Genomic DNA, 21,312 nt, shown 5'->3' on the forward strand with positions numbered 1-21,312 from the left:
CCTGTGAGTGCGACCCGTTTTCCTTTGGAAGGTGTTTTCTGCGATAATACGGGTGGCTCAGCCGGTGGGTGACGCACCGCCGAAAGTGCAGAAAAGGCCAGCAAGGACGAGCTTGGTTGCGAAGGATACATTTTTCATTTAACAGAGGGGGAGATGTGGTATCTTGCAAGTTAGCAAAGAAGGAACACTTTTGGCTTCCGGTGGACTCCGTAGAGCTGTGATAAGAGAGAGCACAATGCAATGACGGCAGATTTAGAATGTTGAGTTTGCAGTTATACGCAGACTAATGAAGAAGTGTAATATTAAGCTCCATGTGTTGCGCAGGTACCCAGGCTGAGGAGGATGCTACAGTATCTAAAATAGAAATATAATTAGGGTACTGTTTCTGAGATGTAGTCGTGGATAGTGGTTAAGCTCTTTATTGCTTTGCATTAGTGCAGGGATTTTAACCCAAGAACAAATCCCTTACAACCCACTATGTAATTCTCAAGAATGAGATCACCCTCATTTTAGATACCCTGTAAGAAAGTTTAAGTTGTGTCATTTTAGTGTGTAAAATGAAAGTTGTGATAACTTTATCCCCCAAGAATTCCACCCATGTGCCACATTCTTGGCTTCTGAAATGTCATCCATTTCTAGATGTTTATGCGGAGCAGATAGTAAATTTGGTCCGTGTCCTAAAACACAGATGTGTTACTTTATGCTTCAATGCTCATATGGCCACAGTCTCAGACTTTCAAGCTTTCTGATGGCAATCAAACATGTTGGGGATGGGGGAAATGGGGGGGGAGGTTTGTGGTGGGTAGAAGAGACCGGGTTGTCCATGAGAAGTTGCTGTTTCTTTGGCATGTGCTATACACATTGTTTCTGAAGTGTCCAGGTGTGGGTCCAGTGTTGGCGCAGATGGCAGCAGCGCTGCAATTTAAAGGAAGCACTCAAACTCTGCTTCAAGGCATGGTCGGCCTGTCTATTCACCAAGTTACAACCGGGTAGGCAAAGCGGAGAGAGGAAGGTTAGACTTTATATGAAGTTCTTTTTAAGTCTTTTTTGCAGACAAATAACCAGTATTTTTCTTTTAGAAACCTGGGAAAACCAATGTCAAAGCGAGGGCCCTTTGAATTTTCAATCACCTCCTCGAACCTCATCCTCTCATGTCTGGAAAGTGTGAAAATTGTCAGTGGTGGGCCTCAACAGGGCTAATAGATTTTCCCTTAAGAAACTCACAGACAAAAGAAATGTTTTCTTTTGCAGAGAACTTGGCTCAGCAGGAAACATAAGGATGTAACATGCCAACCCCTTCCTTGGTTCTCCCACCAGCACATTCACAGCTTCTGGAAAACACTCTGAATGGCGAACCTGAAATATTAGGGGCAGGGGGGGGGGATGGTGGTGGTAGGGGGAGTTTACAAAGACTGGGGTAAAGGTGCACTGAACTCTGCAGCAAAGGCCATTCAGGCTTATTCTAGGGAGGACAATACTGCAGAGTCACAGACCTGCAAGGTAAGTGGACTCTGCCCTCCTCCACCGTTCTCGTAGGTGCTCTCCATTTTTTGTCATGTTGTGGCTGCTGCTGCAAACTTTTCTCTTATTATGTGGACTCAGCTCATACTTGGGCTCTTAGAGGCAAGATGGACCCTTAGCTCAGCTCTAGCTCAGCTCATCCCAAGAAGTGTCTGGTTTTCCTACCTCTATGAAGAATAAAAACTGAATCCATATTGTGAAACTAAGCAAACCACAAAGCAGCTAGTAATTTGTTTCAAACGTTTATCTGTATCAGTTTATTGTAAAATCAGATAAAAAGATGCTGCAGGTCAGACTGTGTAGAAACATGCAGAGTGTTTCTGACTTTGTTAAAATGACCCACAGCATGCAAAAACTAAATACGCTGTTAGTCACAGTTCATTTTGGAAAGCCGATCAGAGGAATGAAAAGCTGGTTCTCATTTTCATTGTTTAAACTGCAGCTGTAATGATGCTCTATGATCTGCCTTTCACCTGGCTGCTGACTCTGGCAGCAGACATTATGGGGTCACAACTCAACTGTAATAACTTACTACAATTGACTAGATATGTCACAATTCGATAGCAATAAGTAAGTTAGAGATGGGTTTCCATATAGGGATTGAAGGCTCCCATGTATTATACATAGAATTATAAATGTATAACAGTGAATTATGGGGATGTTTTTCACCTTGGGGTCCTGAGTGACATCAAAGACAACAAGAGTGAAACTCGAGTTGTCTATGATGTCACTCAGAGCCCCCAGGTGAGAAACATACCCGTAATTCTTTTTTTACCCATCTATAATTTTATGCTGTGTATAGCCACCAAAATCATCTGCCTTTGCTTTCAATTGCTACGCTGAGGATTAATGAGGGAGCCATGAATAACACAGCCTCCGTCATGTATACTTGTCCCAAAGGTAAAAAAATAAAACCATACCTTACCTGCTAACCTTGACCAACCCCCAGCACCTTCCCAGCCTTCCTTCCCCCTCCTGCAGCTGTACAAACAAGCAGTGATGCCTTGACAAGTTGTCAGAGAGCCCTGTCAACCTAGCCTGGAAGGCCTTTATGATGTAGCAACAATGGGTAACAAGTTTAGTAGCTATGTCACAGCAGTGAGTTATCAGATTCAGAAACTAAAATATACGATAGAGGCTCTCTATGAGAGCCATGCATAACGTGTATATTGTTGCCCTGAATTGATTTACACTGCAGAGATAAATCATGAATCCAGTTCAATAACACATTCCCTATTTTTCACAGTAAGAATACAAACGTTATCCAAACAAATCATGGTCATGCAGTACCTGTTGGTCAAACAAGAAATTGGATCTGTGACGCTCCGTTCAAATTGACATTTTCACCCATGCTCTAGCTGCTAAAGAAGACCAAACATGTGTACACCAAACAAGACAATCTTGAGCCATTTTTATAAAAACATTGTAAGATTGTCAACATTATCTAGAGCGGGGAAAAGAAAACTTACCTTCCAAACAGAAAAAGCAAACGTGACATCATGTGCACTGACCAATGTGTCATCATCCATCATTAAAATAGCTGGAACGATACAAAATGTATTAAGTATCACATTTAGGAATATAGAACAACAAGCCTTGGTCTGATTTTAGGTTTATTCTCCACATACAGAAGGTATACATTCAGTCTGAAAGCAGGTTGTTCAAATTTTCAGTATTAGCTGAGCAGAACTGGAAATTCAGGCCAAGCTTTAAAACAACATTTAGTTAAAATTACTTCTTCAGTAGATTTTGCACCTCATTGTATTGTCAAAGAAACCTATAGCAACACAAGGATGGAAAGATCTCCAATAATTTACAGAAAAGTAACCCTCACAAAAACGTACAGAGTTTGAAGACCTTCTAAGTCAGTGGTGTCTAACATAGGCCCAGGTGGTCAGATTCATGCCAGATTGTATGTATAACCACTGACTATGTAAATGAGTTTCATTTAGATAATCTGCATGTAATGGTGTTTTATGTTGGTAACGGCTATCTCAATGTGTTCCCTTTAGATTCATTTTATGTAATTTTTTCTCTACGGATATTCTGAAAATCTGGCATAGATCTGGCCGTCCTGTATATGGGGTGGGAACCTCTGTTATAAGTACACTAAATGCAACTGACCCTTTTTCACTTACGGCGTTGACTGCCTATCCATCACAAGGTAAAACTAAGTTGAAAAATAAACCTGATATTGATTGTTTGAAACTGTATCATAATATACAGAATGCAATTTGAAATAAAATTGTACGAACACTATGATGTAAATGATTTACTCCATCTCATAAATTAAATGTACAAAGTTTCTTGGCAATGCTGGACAATGATGGTCTTAGCTATCCAGATCCCACTTGCCTGGTTTCTTGAAAAAGTGTTAAATAACTCTTTATTAAACAGATATATGCTGGTAGGGAAATCGCCACGTATTGGTCAGGTCCAAATCTTCTACCAATTTGGAAGGAGGACAGACGTAACTCTATTCCAAACACTATACCCTGGTGGCAATTATACAATATTATTTGGCATATACAATTGCTTAAATTTTCGAATAGCTATCCTGATAGATGTGTTTTGCTGGGATATCTGCAAGATCTGTCAGTTGAGATAGAAAAATATGCAAATGTAATCATTTTTGGTGGCTTCATTGCTTGCACATAAATGGCACTACACAGAATACCTAACCTTGCCCTAAGGAAAAAGGACACAATGTTGCCTTGCAACACCAGCTTGAGATCAGGGTCTAGCATTATATGAGGGCGATGACATAGCAAGGATGTTGAGAGTTCATCCTCGATTAATAGTATTCTCTTGTATTTTTCCTCCCGTTTCCTTTTTGTACGGAAAAAGTATTTTAGATTTCGGCAGAACAAATCAAATCAATTTCCTTCGAAGAAGAAAGATTACTAATACATTGTTATAACTACAATTGAATCTTTGCACACGAATATCTAATCAAATGAAAATGAAAGTGTTCTGGCTTTTACCTTCATCATAAAGGATGCATGGGCACAGGTTTCACTATACTACAAACCAGAAGCTACCTGTAGAATGAGAGTCCCCAGCCTCTACATGCTAAGCTTTCATACCTCTCCACCCATATGTGCTCACTAATCATGCAAGGAGGTATTCTGCGGATACCACAGCAATGATGCCGGCTCGTGCACACTGATTTGGGACTCAGTTGGATCAGAGGGTTGCAGAGCTCCTGATGCTGACTGATGTGCTTTTCACAGTTCATACCTTGTACAAGGCAATGAAGGTGCCCAAATTTCGGGATTTGACCGTCTTCAACCGTCAGCTCAGTTTTGTGGACTGGATACTGACTAGATGCCATTGAAGGGTACTGAAAAGATGAACGTCTATACTAATTTTAAGATTTCAAATGCGGTACTGCTGTTGTCCATATAAGTGGAGGGTTTGCAGGTATTTAATTTTCAGAAGACAACTTACCGTCAGTTTCCAGTGCAGAAAAAGGCTGGAGTCTATTCCTCATTCGATTCACAGTCTGCTCCTCAAAGACAACAGGTACTGGGTGAGGTCCGAGTGAGATCCACAGCTTCTCTGGGGTCTTCTCGCCAATGTTGTTCCACACTACAATCACTTTATGCAGATTTGGAACTGCTTGGTAGTGATTCAGAAGTTTCAACAACACATCGGTTCGGTTAAATGTCTGAATGATCAGCGTGAACGAATCGAGAGGCAAATGACTCTTGGAGTTCTCCTTCCTTTTGAGAGCATTGATCGCATCATCTTTGTTATTGGGAAGAAAAGCGGACAAGCTTCCTATGACAAGAAGCAAAAGGACGCAGACGAGGAAGGACACGTGGAGCATCCTGGTTCTGATCACTCTTCCAGGTAGCTTACAAATATGGTGAATGCACCTTTGAAATAATTGGGAAATAGAAGACGGGTTATTAGTCGATAAAACATTGATGAAACCTGAACGAAAGCCCATCTTGGACATGGTTTCCGTGTAGTGAACTAGATGTCAAGAGAGCACATATGTATTCAACCAGCTAACAAATACAAGAACACATTACATGATAAGCCTATCAGGAAAAGTCTTTGAGACAAAATTATAATTTTGTATCTACCAAAGGCCCATGTCATCTCTGTAACAACAGTATGTCAGTTTTAAAGCATGACCCCTACTAGGCTGCAGCCCACACTGTGAGACAACACTGTATACGAGCTTATATGTGCTTCTGAATCTAAGGTGGGCCAGCTATGAGTTCTCTTTATTACCTTGTACTCCCAGCCTTTAACATTGTGAAAACTGCCAGGAAGGTCATCAGACTGGACTCCCTGGGACACGGCTTTCCAACCTCCAACAGCCCATGCGGTGTGCCTGGTCCATATGAAACTGTAATTTGTCTTGCTCATGCTACAGGAATGGAAAGCACTATAGAAAGGATATCCTCTTTAACAAATGCTGTGCACGATAAACCCAGCTAAAATACCCAACACTTTCACCTCGCCATCATGTTTCAGCTAATATTAGTGTGGTTGAGAGGACCTGCTGCAGGTCATGGGCAGGCAGACCTGCATGTTAAGATGGTTTACAGGCCTATCATTGGGGAAAGGGTTCATAGATTGTGTGCCCAGTACTGGCATGGGATTGAGTACTACATTTGGAGTACACATTCAGGTTTATTTACGCTCTCGGCAGTATCCATGCTTATGCGCACCGAACCATGTCATCAATCCTCACACCCCTCAACGTGTTTCATACACGCTAAACCACCAACAACACGCTTTCAATAATGCACCACAAAGGATGCGCAGGAAAAGGATGCAAGTCAGAGTGTCTCACGTTCTAGCCAGGGGCATGAAGTGCTACACAGCTAATTTAGCAAGACCACCAAGGAAAGCGCTTCAGGCTTCGCAAAGGATATAGAAAGCGCTATATAAATACTAATACAATACAAGCAATGTTTTAAACTCTGGTGAGGTAGATTATTCATCGGAGGATCTAGGCCACCTTATGTGAACCGCTCTTCAGAACAGATAAAATTTAGTAGGAATATATAAGCACATTTCTATGTAAATGCATGACTATCGATGGTGCCTAGTTATAGTAAGCACACGAGGAGCTTTTAAAAGGAGCTTTTGAGAACAGTGTATATTAAGAAAAGAAAAATGAATTATATGGCACAGATTATATACTATATGATAATCAAGGTCAACATAGCCACATATGTAATTTTGATATACATATTACATGACTAAGAAGCGATACTTGACCTACAGGGAACCATTTTGGAAAAGAGAGATGGCGAACAAGTGTAGTGTGTATTACCTACCTCGTCCCAGTCCTTGGATATAAAGATATGCCTCTCACGTACAGAAAATAAACTGTGGAAAACTAGGACTTCGAAATACAAGTGTAGAGAAGACACTGCTGGTAGCAATATTGCATGATCACACCAGGGGACAATGAGACTATGCTAGGGTCTATAAACATGCAGGGTCTATAATGGGAATCATCTTGTAAGAAATCATTTCTGCAGATATAAAGAAGTTAAAGAAAATTGTTAAGAATTTCTAATAAACATGACAATAGTACAGAAAAGATACTATTTATTTGATGGATTTATACACACACGTTCTTCCTTCTTCCAGGAAAATAACACGGTTTTCGTGCAGACTGAGGTCTCAGTAAAAAGGGGAGTAGCTGCATTTTCAAGCTGCGTTCACGTAAAACGCTCATTTCGATAAATGCCAGGAAAGGCAGTGAATGGATCTTCGTATTAATTTAGACAACTTTCTGTTCATCTCATTACTATACCTCATGTCACAAAAGTGCGGTAGAGATTTTCTTCCAGAATTATGGCTTAGGAAAAATCTGTACGAGATGTTTGAATCAGGAAGAGATCACTGTGAAAGCTGAAAAGACAAGACACCCATTTTACTCACAGGAACAGTGTGCGTTCATTTACACTTTGGACACTGTGTAATTAAAAACGTTTTGCCTTATACAATAAAGAACGCAGTCTTGAATATATTTTGTCGCCATCTGTTACCCTTCCTTCCATTTTCGTTAATTCTCTTAAAACATACTTTATATTTCAGTTTCTATTGTACGTTTAAATACCTCATAACAAGGATGTATACCATTTTGTCTTGCAGGAATTCAACTTGTACTTCTAATGTTTTATAAGCATTAACTCCTTATGCAGCTCGACTTAGGCTTATTGTAAATTTCAATAAAGCCTTCAAATTTAAAAGTGACAAGATTAGTCATTGCGCTGGGCAAACAGACTTACCCCTTCCTGAACACCTACACCTACATACACAGTCCTAAAGGAATTTGAGTGCAGGCGGAGACGTGCGAGCAGGTGTATCCTCTGATGCCCACTGTGTTCTTAGGTCAATCTACCACCATTCTATTCGTGCACATGATTTCGCTCATTCTACCTCTCTGAGAGCTTGGTCTGATCTCTCAAGGAAAGGTTGCTATCCCGTCTCTCCATTTGTTCTATTTCTGTTTCCTGTCTCTCTGGATCGGAGATATGCATCCCTGTTCTTTCTCACTCACCGACTTTTGTTTCAAACATCTCTCTCTCACTTCCGTCTATCTGGAACTATCCCTCTGCTGTAACAGGGAGGACAGAGGAAGTTGGGGTGGGTATTAATAATTTTTACAGTCCCATGTTTAGCTCAATCTTACCTCCATGAGTCAGAAAAATCTCTCTCAAACAATTGTGTTTCCGGGGTATCTGCTGCTCACCAGTATGAATGCACTATGCTTAAGCTTACGTATCTCTAAGAACCCTGAGTGGCAACTTTCCCTACAAGCTCTGTTGCTCACCTATGCTCTGAAGGTTCTTTCTTTCATCTTTGTGTTTGTCGTCTCTTTCTATTACCTTTAAGTCTGAGGTCTTACTCTCTCACATGCTTCTGAGTATCTCTATCTTATCTCAGCCGCTTTAGGACTTCTTCCTCATATCTATGCTTTATAGGTGAGTGTCTCTTGCTTTATCTTTTTAAGGTGGTCTGGATAGAGAGTTCAAAACCAAAATCCACTCTCCGCACTCTCATGAGAGAGTTCACAGTTCTCTCCTATCCTCTGTACTACACAAATGTATTTATTTATTTTGTGATGGACACCTACGGAGGTCCACAAAAACACACCGACAGATTAATAAAAAGACAAACTTTACATACAATACAAAATTCTTCCTTGTATATTGCTGTAAAAATTCTTAAATCAAACATACTGAGAAATGTGCAAATAGTGCTAAAAATACTTGAAGCGATCAAATAACCAACCAATCAATATGGTCATGAAAATTGAATTACTGTTAAAATATTTCCTAGTAAATAGACAGAAATGTTTTAAAAAATGGATACATCTTAAAACAAACCATTTCATTCGGAGGGGACAAGACCAAAGATTGTGCCTCCTTGGCAGAGTGAATATTACATTTAATAAAAACTGGCTTTAAAAACACTCACCTAGCACTTTGCAGCTTGGAACATACACATAAAACATGATTCAGATCTTGGATTTGCAACTGGCACAATTCGCAAATTCTCTTCTATCTTGGTGTTTTATCCCAGATAACAGTGACTTATCTTAGAGGCAGCAAATTAAATCTCAGTAGGAGTATCAGCCTTCTAATCCCATGAGGGATATTCCAAGTTAAATAAGGCTGTGGTTTATTCCCCAAGGCACTCCCACTGACCGCTTAATTACTGGACATGGACAGACTTGAGGCATGATCTCTCGCCAAACTAACAGGTGATCTACACTTCTTTAAAAGCGGTTTCAGTACTGATTTAGGCATAGGAGATGCGGGCTATTCTCAGGGCAGCCCTAAGTGTACCCTCCTTCCCCCAAAAGAGGGATTTACTCCACCCAAGAACCGCTGCCAGGGATAAAATGAAGGACGAGACTAATCCAAATTCACGGCGCAGTACATGTGGGGCGGCCAAAGAGTTTAAATTGCAGATTCGGCACAGGATTCGTTCTTCCGCCTTATCGAAAGAGAGCCAATAATTCATGTCCAACACCTCGGCAGCATATATGAACTAGGGAGGGATTTTGACCTTAAAAACAGATAAAACGTGGCCAAAGTGGCGTCTCCCGCAAGTTTTATAAAATCGGTTTAATGCACTTGCCTGGGAGACAGCTTTACTAATACAGTGTTTAATATGTTCTTATTCTAGGCCTGTTTTAGAAAAAACATTCTCTAGTTATAGGTACGAGTCAACCAGTTCCAGTTTTTCAGAACCAACCATCCATTTTAGACATCTCTTTATTCTAAGCCCCTTCTTACGAAAAAACTAAATCTTGCTTTTGCAATATTAATTTTCAAGAAGTGAGCCTCTGCATATTTACTTAGGGTATCCAGCCGATGTTGCAGGCCAATAGGCGTTAGATCGAACACTGCAACATCATCTGCATATGATAGAGAGCCAACGGTACCAATTTTGGGGGCATCCCCCCTTACAGAATTCAGAGCGCCGGGTAGATCAGCAATATACAAAGAAAATAAAAGTGGTGCTAATAGGCAACCCTGCTTGAGCCCATTGTGCGTTCTAATTTTAGAAGATAACCCCCGCGAACCTCCCATCAGAACCTGGCACCAGGTGTCTGTATGCAATTCTATAATCAGACCCAAAAGATGATGTGGTATGCCAAGGAAGACAAGCTTTCTCCACAGCGTCTGATGGTCCACTTTGTCAAACGCCGTGGAGAAATCAATAAAAGCGGAATATATTGGCATAGCTCGGGAGAAAACATATTTCTCTACGATTGTCTGAACAACCGCTAGGTTATCCAGGGTGCCATGGTTCTTTCTAAAACCAGCTTGTTCCGGTGGAAGAATATTCTGATCATAAACCCATTGTTGTAGATGACATAATATGCTTTTTGCAAATAGTTTGCCTGAGGCATCCAGGAGGGCAATCTGTCTAAAACTAGCCGGCACCATTTTCGGTCCTTTTTTTTATACAGGGGGACTATAATGCTCCCCTTCCAAGAGGGGGAGAGGATTTCATTGATTAAAAAAACCAATATTTAAAAAGTGGCTCTAAAAAACAAATCACCCCATGCTTCTGGCTCCTTTTTGATTAGTGCAATTAGGATTCCGTCCGGTCCTTGTGCGCCGGAGGTTCTAGCATTCTTTACATCACTTACCACTTCCTCTCCCGACGGGGGGCCAAATTCAGTGGACGTGGGTTTAACCCCATCCGTCAGCATGAGAGAAACTGGACTATTATTTACATATAATAGGGAGATGTAATTCACCCAGTTCTTTTCCCGGAATCGGTATGGGTAGAGCCCTCTGCCTTGAATCGCAGTATTCCGCGATCAAGTGCCAATATTTTCTTGAGTCTACAGACCTTGCGGCTTCCCTCAGCCCAATCCACTTAGCATCGAGCTCCCTTCTTTTTTCACTGAGCATAAAACGTCTTCTCACTCGCTTAAGGCGATTGATTTCCTGCTGCCGACCAGTGAGGAAATGTATATGCTATTTTCGGACAAGTTGGTTAATTGCCTATTTTAAAGATATCATATGAGACGTATCCTGTTTATACAAGCGAGGTTCAGAAGATGTAGATCTTAAATTACAAATCTCCATTTGAGCCTCAAAGAAGGGTATAATATTGGAGTGAGTAAAACCCTGCTTTTCTACATAAGCCATCTTCACAATCGAGCCTACTTCAAAATAAATGTTTGCCATCCAGAAGGACCGACCATTTACTTTGTTAAAAGTGGCGACGCCCTGATCAGCATTCCCTGAATTCAATGTGGGTAGATCAAAAGCCACTGTCATACCCACTATACTATGGTCTCTACATATCAACGGGCGGACAAAGAGGTTATCACAAGCCCCAAACATTAGGTAAGAAACAATCACATAGTCTAAAAGGCTTGGGAGTGTGTTGGGAGTGAAAGGTAAAATGTGCTAGTTTATTAGTGGGCACCCTCCCATTTAGAACAACAAGATCTAGGCTTCTGATGCTATCAAGGAAAAGAAACCCCCGCTTATCTGTTTTTGCTTTATTTGGTAATAAAATCTCGGGTATGTGCCAGATTTCCTCTTTGTCAGTATTGGCATAAATCCCTGAACCAGAGTTCGAAATTTAAGCATTTAAGTCCCCCACTAATGTTACTAGGGGGCATTCTTCCCCGATAGCTATATCCTGAATAAAAGAGAAAAATACACGCAAAAGATAATCAAAATATTTCCATGGGGGGATGTACACGTTTGCCACAAGGAAGGAAGTGGACCTGCCAGAATCTCCCAGACACGCCAACTTCACATATATACAGAGGTCTGAAGGGTGGCAGAAGACCTTCGGATTCCAGTTAATGGAGTTTTTAAGCAAAATAGAGACCCCCCCCCCCACTAGCGTGTCCCCTTTCCGAATGCTTAGCATAGCAAGAGTAAACAAAATAGCCATCACATTCAAACTCTTTACAGGACCACATTTCTTGTAAGCATATAATTAAAGGGTTCATAATTCTCAAGGAATTACATTTTGTTTCATTGGGTCCCAGTCCGGCCATATTCCAAGACAAGAGTAGCCCACCCAGGCTACCTCAACAGAGCACTCCTTACTGCTTCCAGATGAGTGTTATTCAAAGCTCTTGCAACACAACTCCACTAGGAAAATTCATGTACTAGGTCTGGAATCTGAGGGGCAACTGCCACACTGGGCACAACATTTATTCAACGCCCCCTCAAGTGCACAGAAACTACTACATCTTTGGAATTGCCCACAGAATACTCAGTATCGGGTCCAATGCATCTAGCGCCACTGAATTAGTAGCCCTAGAACCTTTCAAATGATGGATTTTGGGGCCCGCAGTTTGGTATTCTCATATTCATTAACAGATGTTATATCAAGCCCTAGTTTAAAAAAATGCTCACAATTCTTCAAAACCAAGTTAGCCACCATCAGGGAGCAAAAAGTGACCCTAGAATACGGAACAGTGTCATGTACATTAATCATCACATTTAAAATATCCTTGCTTGCTATCGGCTTTAATGCCTCCAGTTCCGAGAATAAGCTAAGAATGTAGCCTCTGTTTACCGGAGTGGATTCATTATCGAATAGCCAGATAAAATCCACCATGGGAGATAGACCGGTCTGTACCCCGCTAGATTTCTTTGGAGCGTCTCTCCAGGGGATCCCTAAAGGGACCCTATCCGTAAAGCTGGCAACTTGTGTACCACCATGGTGTTGGATATTAGAGTATGAAACAGTATTGGGAGTTGGGGCCACAATAATTCTAACAGACGGCGAGGAGGTCCCTATATGGGTTCTATTCGGCCCAACCTGTGGAATAATTGGAGCTTGGGGCCCTCCCTCTAGGTTACCATCCACCCTGGGATCAGAGGAGTCAATGACCCCAGTCCCTGTCTGCAGCGAGGGGATCCCATAGCCCATTTGCATTTCCCCTCCCAATGGATCTGCTAACTCATTAGAGGAGGGATGGATTGCCTGGAGTGACTGCGACACCAGGGTTAGAGGGAATACACCCGGTCCAGAGTCCCCCAGACTCCCAGTTAATGACATGGGCGCTCATATTTTCCCCCTTGCGTTTTGAAGCTAGACTATCCCTCTTACCTTCTTCCAGCCCTCCCTTCCCAGACAATGTGGGGGAGTGCACCTGAGTAGTAGGAGAGATTAACGCCTCCCCCTCCCCACCTGCTTAGTTTGCTTGGTATGGCCCCTGATTTTCTCAATTTCTCCGGCGCCCCCATTCTACCATTTTTAAACAGAGGGAAGATTTTCAAGATAGACTTCTCCAAAGTGGGACTCACTTTAGCCTCTTCCTTTTCAAGATTACACATGGGCGCCATAGGGGGCACCAGGAAGAGAGCAGTTCCTGCCTGTACGGAGACGTCTCTCGACTCTCCCGAGGGAAGGTATGGTGCCGGCCTATCACTTGGCCGCTCTCCCATCTGAGGTAGAATCGTAGCGATCGGTTTAGTGATAACACACTTATTTACCTTTTGCACTTCAAAAAGCATTACAGAAATCATTTCCAGTATGTGGTCAATACAGATTACTCTAATAAGGACACTATAGAATTTTAATTTTTTCAATACAAACAAGATATTCTGAGGGTACACCATCTCTCTCATTTCCCCATTTCGGTTGAGAATCAGGCAAGAATACATCGTGGGCAGGCTCCATAGAGGTACCAATCAAATGACTTGTACTACAGTATAAGAGAGGCATAGAAAGACGCCTGGGAGAGGAGCTTACAATTGGAGTGTTTTCTCCCCTGTATCCACTCATTAACTGATTGTCCTTATGCCTACAGTCAAAATGGTCTCCCCAGTCTCTTTTTTGAACTTCTATATCAATGTCCGGGAGTGTAAAATCTTCCCCTAGCATTGACTCTTCACATAACTTTGCCTTCTCCACCATAGGAGCGCCAAGGCGATCATACAGACAGCCGTCCCCGCCTGATCCCTTATGGAAGTCAGCCTGAGCTGGTGAGACAACCGGTATAACCTCAATCATACGGTCATTCATTGAATGCTTTAACTGCTTTGTCCTATTAACTAAAATGATTGATTGACTCTGCTGGATGGCAAGAAGGTCAGAATCCAAAGGAGCACCGGGTGGTGCGTCACATGGTTGCTCACTGGAACCATCCTCCACTCTTTCAGTAATCTGTTCCAGAGACCGGGGCCCTCCACTAGTTTGCACCTGGCAAGGCTACCTTGAAGTTCCTGCGAATCCACGAGAGGCAATGAAAAAGAGGTTGACAGCGTTACAAGATGAAAATTACAGGTCTGGCCTTCTTGGACCGCAGCTGCCACCTCAAGGTCAATCCGAGGCTTCTTACAGAAAAAAACTGTTATAACAGGGTCGGATTTATAGCAGAGATGCTGTAGTTGTCTAGTGCCGTTAAATGATCTTCTTAGTTTATGACTTGGTGAGGAGGAGAGTACACGTTCGGAGCACAATTTTCTAGAAGTCATCTCGCTCTGGATTTTGGGCTTGCCTGATTGATTCCTACCACCACACGGTTAAACGCTTAATCACTTAATCGGGAGAGTGAACTTCAAAATTCCCAGTTCCCAGGCCGCCGCTTCAACGAAGTCTAAAAGTCTAAAAGTCAGGCAGTGACCGCAGGACCCCTCTGTACTGCACTGGTCGGCGCCAAAAGACGGCACTTAGACTGACACACAGCTTATGATCACCACAGCTCGCTTTAGGCTTGTCTAGTTGGATGAGCTGTGGCCCCCAATACCGGCCCTGGAGCCAAACCGCACCAAGGATGGACAGACCAGGCCAGATCGGGTCCCCCCCCCCCCCCCAAGGGCACGTTATTCAATGCTCCGCAGCTGCACAGTCGCTCCAAACCAGCTCCTTACTCCTTGATCTTTCTCCAACACTGTTCTCGGACGAGCGCCCTCCACGAGGAGAAGGAGGGAGAAACAAGGCAAGGTAGGGCGAAAAAAGGCAGAATGGGCAGGCGGACTGAAGAGACTGAAGCGGTTGCTAAGACCCGTGAGCCTACCGCCGGCCAGCCGTCTCCGCATAGTCTGGCGGTTGCTTTGCTGCCGCTCGTTTTTGCATCCGGGCTTGACCCAGCCAGACCCCTCAGCGTCTCCAAGGCAGGCCGCAGCCCATGGCCACCACACAGTTAAAAGCCTTTTTTTGTTTTTCCTTTTCCCAGCCTTCAGCACAAAATAGCCAGCAGAACTTAGCAGCCGCAGTTCAACACAACCAGAACAACCAGCCACAGCCAGCTATTCAATCGTGCAGGTGCAGAGTTGGTAGAGTTCGTTCAGATCAAAATTTTAGCTTTACTGTGCCAGCTAAGGTTGGTATGTGTCAGATGCGTCAGATTTAAAATGGCCAAAACGCTTTCATTTCACTCGCCACTCCACTCACCGCCGCTGCTCCTTGTCCTCCGTATGGTCATCTATCTTTTGTTTCAACTGGGCCTTCCAAACACCTTCCACCTACCAAACACCACTGCTGCCTCCTCCTCAGCTCCTCCGCTCTGTGCTCCCTCTCCCCACGTGGAGCTGGAGGTGCAATCAGCCCTCTGTTACCCCCCACGGCACACTCGCCACCGCGGGGGCTTGTGGGAGTCTGTGGGGGTCTGCGGTGTCGACGGGGGTCGAGAGCGAGGCCCAGCAGAGCGGTGGTTCAGCATCTCCCTCAGCAGCAGTCAGCACGAAAACACAGCGAGGATTCTCCACTCCTTTCTTGTCCTCCCTTTCTTGAGATAGGTCTACACTTCCTGCAAAGATATGCCTTCAAACTTCAACACCTCTAACAAAACACCTGCGCAGCTGTAGGTTCACTTAGATTATGGGCAGTGTTGGACTGACCTGTCGGGCACTCTGGCATGGCCAGATGGGCTAGCTTTAAGGGGCCAGTTTGTGGGACTGTTTGTTTGGGGTTTTTTTGTATGATGCTGTGGGCCCTGTCATGGCCAAAAAGAAAACCAATACACTGACCCTTCCAAGCTGGCCTGTCAGTGCAAGGGTGCCTGACAGGCACGTCCAAAACTGATTAATACTATGTAAGGGCGTTGCTGCTCGAAAAACAATTCAAACCTCTTTAACTGCTTTCCTTTCGACCATGGAGGGGTGCTTGCTTACAATCCTCTTCTGGGCCAATTAAAAACAAAAAATGGACCCTGAGGCCTCCATCCTCACAACATTTTGAAAACTCACAAATATGACAAATAGTTTTTTTATTTTGTGATAATTTCTGGGACTCTTATAAACCCAATATTATGTGTGTGTCACTATCTCTCAGCCTATGTATATACAGCAAGGGCTAACTAGTCAAATGAGGGGCGAGTCCCTGAAGTATGCAAAGTCCTTTATTTATAGCATTTGTCTTACAAATTCAGACATACTCGGCCAACACGTGTTTCACGATTAGCAATCGCTCACACATCTGTTATGTACAAAGCTTTCCTAGGTCAGTGAAAAAGCATAGTGGTATTCTTCCTTCCTAAGTGTCAGTCAAATACTTCAGATGCTTTTTTGCTACTTAAATAAGAACAGTCCAACTCCCCCCAGCCCAAACTGAATACATGTAAACCCCTCTTCAGTGACAAAGAAAAGCTTTGTACATACAGATTAGTGGCCATAAAGAAGCGATTGCTAAATGCAATAAACACGTGTTGGCCAAGTAGGTGTCTGAATTTTCAAGCAGAATGCTAGAAAGGCCTTTACTTCCAAGACCTGCCCCTCATGTATGCACTAGAGGGAGGGGCGCTGTGAGGTGGTGGGTGGAGGCTAGGCAGGAGGCGGGAGGGGCAAATGAGAGAAAAAAAACATGGATAAGCAGCGAAAATTAGGCAAAAGCAGGAGAAATCACTCAGAAAAGGGGGCAAGGAAGGGGAAAGCAGTAAAGAGCTAGGCAAAAGCACTCAGAAAAATGGGAGAAAGCAGTCAAAAATGAGGCAAAAGCAGGGAAAGCACGGTGAAAACAGGAAAAAAATGAGGGAAAAGCAGGAAAATCACAAGGAACAACAGGGGAAAGAACCGAGAAAGCAGTCAAAAATTAAGCAAAAGTAGGAAAAGCACTCACAACAAAGGGGGAAAGGAAAAAGAAAGCAGTAAAAAAAGGAGGCAAAAGCACTCAGAAAAACAAAAGAAATAATTAAATTAAAAAACTTATTAAAAAATAAAACAATTTCAATTAATTCAACACATGACCTAACCTTTCCCAAATATTAAATGATATTAGTGAGTGTGGAATTTTGGGAAAAAAATAAATGATTTATAGATTTAATTAATATATTTAAATTAATTACTTAATACACATTTAATTTGATAAGTTAATTTATTGTAACATTAAAAAGAATTAGTTCCAAGTTAATAAATATTTTTTATTAATTTCATTTATATTCTACATTAGAATATTTGTAATAATTTGTTTAAGGAATAATACATTTTTATAATCTCCACCTACGTGTACAAAGTTACTAGTAGTAAACCCTGATGCCCTGATGTAGGAAGCTCCAGCCCCTGACCTGAGGGGGTGGAGACATGCAAGTCTAAATCTAGGTGTACATCTACATCCAGAAATTCTAAATAGCAAAACACTGTAGTAGCGTATTACACGTAAGTAAATATACATGTGTATGTATATTTCCCTTTGTAAATAGGCCCGCAAATACCTATGATAATAGTCGAATAGGTAACTATAGCACAGTCCGAGTTTATTAAAACACGAGTTAAAGAGAATTATTTGTTGAAAAAAATGTGAGCTTTGATACTCAATACTGCCAACGCGGTTCAGTGCTAGTTATGAGGGGATAAAAAGCACACTGCAATATACAACTGCCATCATCCAGTGGGGAGCACAATAACCAGGCATGCTTAAGCAGATGCTGTCTATCGAATTCAGGGTGGCAGGATGTGTATGCCAAAAATAATCAAAACCCTCTGAACAGGACGCTTAGACTTGGCGATGAGTAACGCAGACTATTTACCAATTAAAATCCAGAAACATGCTGACTTCTCTGAAACATTTAACCAAAGCCAAGAAAACACATCAAGGATCAAACAGAAGCTACACATAACAAACACACAAATTCCTGTTTGCAGCTGATGTGGTTATGAGGCCATCTAAGTACTAATTTTAGCAAAACAAGTGTCTGCGGGCAGTGTATTCAGCATGAGCACAGTGTTGCTGGTGTCGCCTCAGAGTGACGATGCTTTCAGCAGTTCTATCTGTTTTATGCTTTATGTCTTTCCCTATGACATTGCATTTTAAGTACTCCGCTCCTACTCACTGTCCTTCACACCTCTCTATCATTGCTACAGAGGTTTTGAGTAGCAAAACCTTTGCCCTTTTTAGGTTATGCGCTGTTCTGCGCGACTGGTTGTAGTGGATTATGGAATAGAAGCCCTGCCCACTCTCCACCCATATTTGTCATTGGCTTGTGTCATTGTCGTTCCTAAATGCTGGATTCTGATTCGTAAATAGGCTTGTTAGTCCCTCTTTAGTACCGCCGTGTCTTTATTTGTAATCTCCCATAGCGACTGGCCCTTTTTCTTTGGTTATTACATGCTAAGTGTTATTTAGTCTGTAAGCACTAGTTTCTTAATTGAGTTTCTCTTACTGCAGGCAGCACATGGCCGTCCACTTTCAATAACACGGGCGCCCGCATTCACTTTAACGCGGACGCCTGGTATTATATCAATCCCCCACCCACCCCGCCCCTGATTAACCTTGCTCCGTCGCGCTCGTGTCTTTTTCTCCTACCAACCAGACCTAAAGCCCCACCTCCTCCACGAGATTGTCTACTTCGCCAATATCCTATCTTGTTAAAACTGTCGCTTATCAGTACCACGGCTTGACTATCATTATCATGTTAAAAATGCACACAGGACGGCAGTCATGTGCTCGGATCATGATAAACGGAGGTAAACAAGCCATTAACTGTGCACTCTCTTTCTTACTGCCTGAACAGCAACAGTTGGAAACCACCGCAAAGGACAAGCAACCAAGCTCCCGTCTGCCATATTAAGGTGTCGGGCCCTTGCTATGGAGTGCTTCCAACAAGATAGATATGGAGAAAATACTAGTTGTGGTCGGCAACAGGAGAGTTTTACATTCAACAGCTGTCAGCCTTAAAGTTTCAGAACTGTCTGAAAGCGATCAATTCTGTGTTTGCGAAGAGACGGAGAAGCAGAAATATCTGGATGGAGTGAGGCTCAAGAGCACAAGGTTAGCTACCAATCACAGGCCAACTCATTATCTGGCAGGAAGATCCTGGGGTTGAACCAATAGCTCTCAGCTGGACTTCCCGGGCTTAGAGTGAACCCGTGCACGAACCCCTCAACACAAATTATTTTGAGATATTGTACTCCAAAGCATTTTCAGAATTTGGAGTTACACCTCAAGAGGAAAGGCAAGATACTTCTTTTCCAGAACCATATCTGAGCTAGAGCATAACACTGATTAGCTTTGAAATTAAACCCCTTATTTTCAGTCTGGAGAATGTTTAGAGCACTTGTGCTCAAACGTCAAGACGCAGTAAAATGGCCTGTGGAGGAGAACGGAATAAGTCAAAGGAGAGCTCTGTCAATCAGTCGGGTCTCCGTAGTTTCACGCTAGAAAGCAGAGTTCAGTGGATATTGCAAAGGAGCTGGGAAGGCGCCTTTGGCCCACTAGAACAAAGTTTTTTCATCGTAATAAACACGTCAAAACAGAAAGCAACGTCTTCCGATCTCATCTGGTGAAATGTTGCTTTGTTACATCACTGAAGCTTCACATTAATTCTTCCCTGTTTTCCGAGTTACTCATGCCATACATCATCCTTTTATGTACAGGAATTCTGGATTATTCAGGTTTATTTAGTCGTATTGTGTTAACCCTTCAACAATACTTCAATTAATGCAGGTCCATAAACATGTCCTGATTCCCCAAGTCAGGGCACACATCCTAACCAAGTTGATGCATACCATTAAGTCTCACATTACTGACAGTTTGAGCTGTTGGTGTTGCAAATAATAATGCAACGCCAGAGTTCCAACTTCAAGTAATGCAAGAACTATTGCATTGCAAATGCTCATTTTGCTTGTAGGATGCCTAAAAAACAGAAGTGAGGAAATCTATGTAAGTGTCTGTCTAAGGGGGTGTGCTTCAGTGTGGGGTATTCCAAACAGAAAACTGACCCCAAGGAACAGGCTGCCATATATGATGAACTAGTAAATGTGTCCTTTACCCACACCCACAATCTTAACTCTGCCCGCATTATCTGGCACAAATATCCTATGCTGACATCAAGTGTGCAGGCTACTGCACCCCTTTAAAGACCTCATAATATTCTACTTTTGAAATACTTAGGAGCTGAACTTTCAGCTAAAAGGCACCTTCCCCATCAAACACCAGAACATCTACCACCCTCCAGGTGATCGCACCCTCTTCTCAGAGGAACTTACTGATCTAGTAACACAGTTCTCCATAACGGACTCTAATGACGTTTTCTTGGGAGACTTCAATACTCAATGGAATAACCCAGAAGACACCTCAGTCCGTTTCCTTACTAACCTTCTTGAAATAAATGACCGCAAACATTTCTGCAATGAACCAACCCATTGCAAAAGCTCCACCCTAGATGCTATAATCAGCAAAAATGAGATGATCTCACTTCAATCCTTCACACCCATCGACTGGTCTGGCCACCATCTCATACTGTTTAAGATCAAGACCCATCTCAGATCTCACACAGCCCCATCCAACAAACCTACACATTGGGCCAGGAATATCAAACAAATTCCAATAACTGAATTGGAATCCTGGGTCCGGACCCAATTACAGTATCAACCACTCACTTGTGCCGCTGAGGAACTCACCACCCACTACAATACAGCAATGACTGACATTCATGACCAAGTGGCACCGCTTAAACTGAAACAATCTGGAAAATTACCATTGAATTCCTGGTTCAGCACCGACCTCAACAATGAGAAGAGACACCTCAGACAGTCAGAAAAATACGGAGACAGCACCCCTCTACAAAGCACCTCGCACTCCTACGATCGGCACGCCTTTCTTATAAGAAACACATCTTTAGAGAAAAAGACACCTTCTTTCGTAACCAACTTGACCGTGCTAAAAACCGACCTAGGGAGCTCTTCAACATGATCCAACGACAAACTACCCCTACCTCCCCTCACAAATCAATTGCCACTAATGAACTCTGGAGAAATTGCCAAATTCTTTTCTGACAAAGTGGTAAATACTGAGCAATCTATTATCCAAGTCGAAAATCCGTCTTCCATACCAACCCTTCCCACTGACTCACTTGCCCCAATGGTTGCTCCCTCC

At 42.7% G+C, this 21,312-nt stretch overlaps 1 protein-coding gene across 1 annotated transcript in view; it reads right to left on the bottom strand.

Annotated features, from left to right (window-relative positions):
- EXTL2 (exostosin like glycosyltransferase 2) overlaps nucleotides 1-21,312 on the bottom strand; it is a 75,744-nt gene that overhangs the window by 24,285 nt on the left and 30,147 nt on the right. The window contains exons 2-4 of the mRNA XM_085601903.1: nucleotides 7,310-7,407; nucleotides 4,972-5,402; nucleotides 2,991-3,061 (exon numbers count right to left, since the gene is read on the bottom strand). Coding sequence (XP_085458029.1) covers nucleotides 2,991-3,061; nucleotides 4,972-5,402; nucleotides 7,310-7,314 — 507 coding nt within the window. The 5' untranslated portion in view covers nucleotides 7,315-7,407. The remainder of the gene's footprint in view (nucleotides 1-2,990; nucleotides 3,062-4,971; nucleotides 5,403-7,309; nucleotides 7,408-21,312) is intronic.

This window comes from Triturus cristatus, chromosome 4_2 (assembly GCF_964204655.1).
Source record: "Triturus cristatus chromosome 4_2, aTriCri1.1, whole genome shotgun sequence".
In the NCBI taxonomy this organism is placed as follows: domain Eukaryota; kingdom Metazoa; phylum Chordata; class Amphibia; order Caudata; family Salamandridae; genus Triturus; species Triturus cristatus.